Consider the following 4697-nt stretch of genomic DNA (forward strand, 5'->3'; position numbering starts at 1 on the left):
GTTTAGGTGTCTTTAAATGTATTCCACGTGATGTTGCTGTTGCTCTCTGATCAGACTTATTCTGTTGGCTCAAATGTCGGAAACCTTTAGCGTTTCAATTCATGATGTATCTCAGACAGATGTATGTCAGTCCAAGAAAAACAGATTTGTCATAATGGGACTTTGCAGCTGCGGTTCTGGATCATGCGGTTGTCCATTGCGTACTGCCAGTACTGCTGCTGTGAGCTCCAATCTTGGACAGTGACCTTTTTCAGAGGCACGACACGTTGACTTTCCTGACATGGAGGAATATGTGAACGTCTTCATCTTCATTTAATCATCTGAAGGTAGGTGACAACACGTATCTAATCTCGCTTGCATCACTGAAATGGTGCAGTATTAATTTGTCCATAATTCTTTGGTTTTGATACCATTGACTGCAATCTTGAGCTTTCTATCTGCTTAATCCCAGTGAGCCATCTTATGGGCCCACTGGTTTCCTTGAGAGCCTCCGGGATTTCTCGTCCAACCCACAATTGAGTTTGCACCAACACTCTTGTAAGGACATGCTTTGCAGTGAGAGATAAATGGTGAAAGAAATCAAGTGGGTCATACACACGAGCAAGACTGTTGAAAGGATGCCTTCCCTTGTGGCTAGGTTGAGATTTTAAGCAGATGAAACTTGAAAACATCTCCTCACATGCCACTGTATCCCTAGGGCTCTTTCTATTGGAAGATTGGTCTTGGGGTCTCTAAGTCCAGTTTTTTACTCTTTGGGCTTTTCACTCTTTAGGATGGAGGCCAGCACAGTTTTTACTGTTGCTTTCCATTTGTGCAGATTGAAACCATCCCTTTCACAAAGATCTTGAGTTCTTCACATAGACTTCACAGCTTGATCAGCAGAGCCACAGATTTTAAGCAGTATTCGTCACATAGAATTTTTTTTCCGACAGTGTCAACAGCTTCTGCAGAGAAATCATCTTTGTTGTCTTCAGCGGTTTTAGTGAGAGCAAAGGTTGCACAACTTGCTGTGAAGGTGGCACCTGAATAGATTTAGCTGTCATCCTGTACTCAGCGAGAGGTAACTGACCATCTCCTCCTGCGCCACTAAAGAAAGCGAAGATAATCTTGATCGGCAGGCAGCAACCTTGACCTGATTGATACATCCCCAGTCGACATCAGCCATGAAAGCTATTTGTTCTTGTCTGAATTCGAATGAGCACAGTCCAGTACCTGTTGGTAAGATTGGGACCCTGAATAAGCTTGTCATTTAATGAATATCCTTGATAAGATGCGGAACAATTCGAAACCTACACGAAATGCTTGCCTTCTTTGGGTGATGAACCCCATGGAGGTGGTATGTACACACCCTTCTCCCTCTCAGGTTCTTAGCTGCTCTTGGGAAGTGCTGAGCGTGAACTTTTGCGTATCACAGCCTCCAACCGAATGTTTTATATTCATCATGGAAACTGTTGTTCCCTTGAATTCCTTTTGGCAATGATTCTGCTCTCTGCTCTGCAAGTTTGCGATTGTGTTTGGCATCATTGATAATTTTTTCTGTTTAAATGGAAGTTCGAAGCTGATAATGTCCATCTTTGATTTTGAGCAGAATCTGACATGCATCTTTAAAATTGTTTGTCTTCAACTGACATCTCTTTCTTCTCATACACGACCTTCTCTCTGGAAAGTCATGGTTGTATGTGCTGCAGCAGCAGCTCACCTAACATCTGTCACGATGATCCCGATATAACAATAAGCACGATGAAGTCTTACTCAGATTCAGTGGTTTCCTGATTCAGTCCATTCACAACCAACCTATGGACTCGTCCTTAAACGGCAAAGGGTCCTCCATTTTGACTGTTTATTATTTTCCCGGCCTCCATTAGCTTGGTGCATTTGTTCTATAAGCGAACACCGATTTCACAGCCAATTCAGGCAACTTAATCTCTTAGCAATATTTCCCATTTTATTTACTGGTCTCTTGAGCTGGGAATGTGCTCTTTCAGCAGGAATTTCCTCTTGTGTGTATACTTTAGGCAAGCTTGATTACAAAATCATTGCCTTCAATGCGACTCACTTCAGAGACCTTGTGACAAAAGGAGTGTCATCATTTTCTCCTGACCCATTGGTTCTCTTAAGAGGACATTTTTGTTCTCTTGGCTTTGGCCAATCGGCAATCTTGTTGAAGGGCTTCAGTACAAAACTTGCAGTGGCTTCCTGATCCATAAATGGCATAAGTCTCACACGTCTGGTTCGAGTTTGACAACTTTATTTGAACTCGGGATACATTGGTAGGGTTTTCGTTGACCACCGGCCCCAGTGTGGTTTCTTGGACTATGCCACTACTTACAGAAGCTGCTGGGTGTATTTATCAGAGCTGGGTCTTTTTGGTTCAATCCTTTTCTTGTAGATGTGCAATATTCGGTTGGATGTTTCATTGAACAAACTTCACATTTCATTCTTTTCTGACAGTTTTTGCTTAGATGTCCTTTCGTTAGACACGCCAACAGCAAATTTCCTTGTGCTTTTAAGCAGTCAGTCTTCTTCATTGTGAGCGATTTCTTATGTTCATTCTTACATGTGTTCAGAGGTGTGTTCCTCCTGTACAAAATACACAGCGCTTCATGAATCAGTGAATGCTTTATGTCATGATTTGATTTTTGGAAAGGTTTTTGCTCTTCATGACTCCTGGGCTTGTCACAGTATACAAAACTACTTCCCTTATAAGCCATGAGCAGGCCTTATTGCTGGGTGATTTTGTAGCATTTATATCCCTTTTTGGCATGCATCCTGGTATGTCTCCAAACATGGGGTCCTGATACAATGCCGTGCATGCCTTTTCAATGAAGTCGACCAATATTGGAAACTTTGCTCTTGTCTTATTGTTTCATATATTGCATATGCACCTTGTTCTCCCACCTTTCCCTAAGTTTAAATGCGAGTTTCAGTGATCACCATTTATCATTGTTGATGTGCTATTCATTTCATCCAAAAACTCACATCTTCCATTGTGGTTGGCAACATCCACGAAGAAAGATAGCATAAGAATGCAATGCTTTTCTTCTTCACTCTTGATGGGCATTCCAGTTCACATTTTGTCCATACAAGCTGCTGCGATTAAAGAGGTGGATGTCCTAGTTTCACTTGGACAGTCTTTTGGGCTCCAAAAGCCCTATTTAGAATCCATGTATTGGCAAATTTTGACCAAGTCTTTAGCTTGGCCTCAAGTCATACCGCGCTCTAGAAAGAACAAGCCTGTCTTTGTAAATTGTCAGTTTTACTTCTATTGTATGAGTTCGAACAGATTCTGATGAATCGAAAGGTACTGTAATGGCGCCTCCTTTAAAGATGGGTCATTCTCTATGGATGGGAGTAATTAAGCGGTTGCTCTTCATTAGCATTTCAGTGATTCTTTTGTCGCTGCCATTACTTGAATAAAGTCATTGCTTTCTGTCCGAGAGCTTTGTTGACTTGGATGGAGTGATGCTGCTGTGCTGATGTGCTGTCCTGTTCGTTGTGGCCCTGGTTGATAATACTTGAACAATGGTCCAACTAGAGGGCTGCATGACTTGAGTCTCATGAATGAAGTCTATGAAACTCTTTTTAATTATCCTTGCTCCACAGGTTTTCCTTGGCTCTCTTCAGTCCTGGAATCATCATTTTCCTCTGGCTGACCCGTGTCATAACTGCTCCTCCCCCACACGAGGGTCAGGATGTCGGAGCATCCATACTCCGAAGCTTCCAATGTTTTAATTTGGCTGCTTGCAGCATAAATATCGTTTGAAGCTCAGCTCTTTTCCATTTTAGCTCTAGCTCTTGATATTGGCTTTCCATTGCTTCCAGGTCAGCTTCTTTGTTTTTTACGGTTCAATTTTGTGCTAAGCAAGCAGCGCGTGATATGCGCGCAGCTCTCTCTGCATCTGCTTTTCCTCTTACTCATCACCGCTGTTACAAGCTCTCACTACGACAGTTTCTCATTCTTTTGCTTATCATGCCACTGTTTGCTTTATGTGTTCACACTCTCGTTGCAGTATATGACCTCTCAGACCGGCGCGCACCTGCTCAGGAGGCCAGTCTACTAAACATTCTTCATCACATCTGAACTCTGCCCTCCCGCAATTTTGGAGTCGAACAGTCAACTGATCACTTTCTTGTTCTTCTTCGTGGTATTCGCGACTGCAGTATGCTCGGAGTTGAAAACTCTTTGGACGAGTATGTTGAAAAACCCCCACGACAACCATTTCTTGCATCTCAATATATCCACTATATCTGCGCGAATCTCTCTTTTTTCTTCTCTCCCGCAGCCTTCACATATTTCGTTCTTTTTTTTTTTAATTCCTGCGGTTCTTCCGCTTTTCTGTAGGTCTTATCCCGCTCTTTTTGGTCCTGGACGTCAGCCATTTTCCACAGGCACTTCACGTCTTATCCCAGTTTGGCCATAGGGTTTCTTCTTCTCACATTTCCTTCTTCGCTTGTATGCTATGTCATTAACATCCACTCGTCCAGCTGTATCCTTATTTTATGTTGCGCTTTGGTTTAGTGTGCGGCCCTTGGATCTCGCGCAGTGACCAGATATAAACGCAGACACAACTCATTAACGCTTTTCAAGATCGCTCCTTGATTTAACGTTCCCACACTTTATTCATGAAGCAAATTCTTCTACTTCCAGCATTTAGTGACTGTACTGATATGATGCAACATCCACAACATGCGGGCAC

General features: G+C 42.6%; 1 protein-coding gene across 1 annotated transcript in view; it reads left to right on the forward strand.

Annotated features, from left to right (window-relative positions):
• Positions 1-4061, forward strand: part of fam3a (FAM3 metabolism regulating signaling molecule A) — an 11752-nt gene extending 7691 nt beyond the window's left edge. Inside the window, exon 10 of the mRNA XM_010772009.1 lies at positions 4011-4061. Coding sequence (XP_010770311.1) covers positions 4011-4061 — 51 coding nt within the window. The remainder of the gene's footprint in view (positions 1-4010) is intronic.
• The last annotated feature ends 636 nt before the right edge of the window (positions 4062-4697 follow it).

The sequence above is a fragment of the Notothenia coriiceps genome, unplaced genomic scaffold (genome assembly GCF_000735185.1).
Source record: "Notothenia coriiceps isolate Sejong01 unplaced genomic scaffold, NC01 NC01_scaffold00010803, whole genome shotgun sequence".
NCBI lineage: Eukaryota > Metazoa > Chordata > Actinopteri > Perciformes > Nototheniidae > Notothenia > Notothenia coriiceps.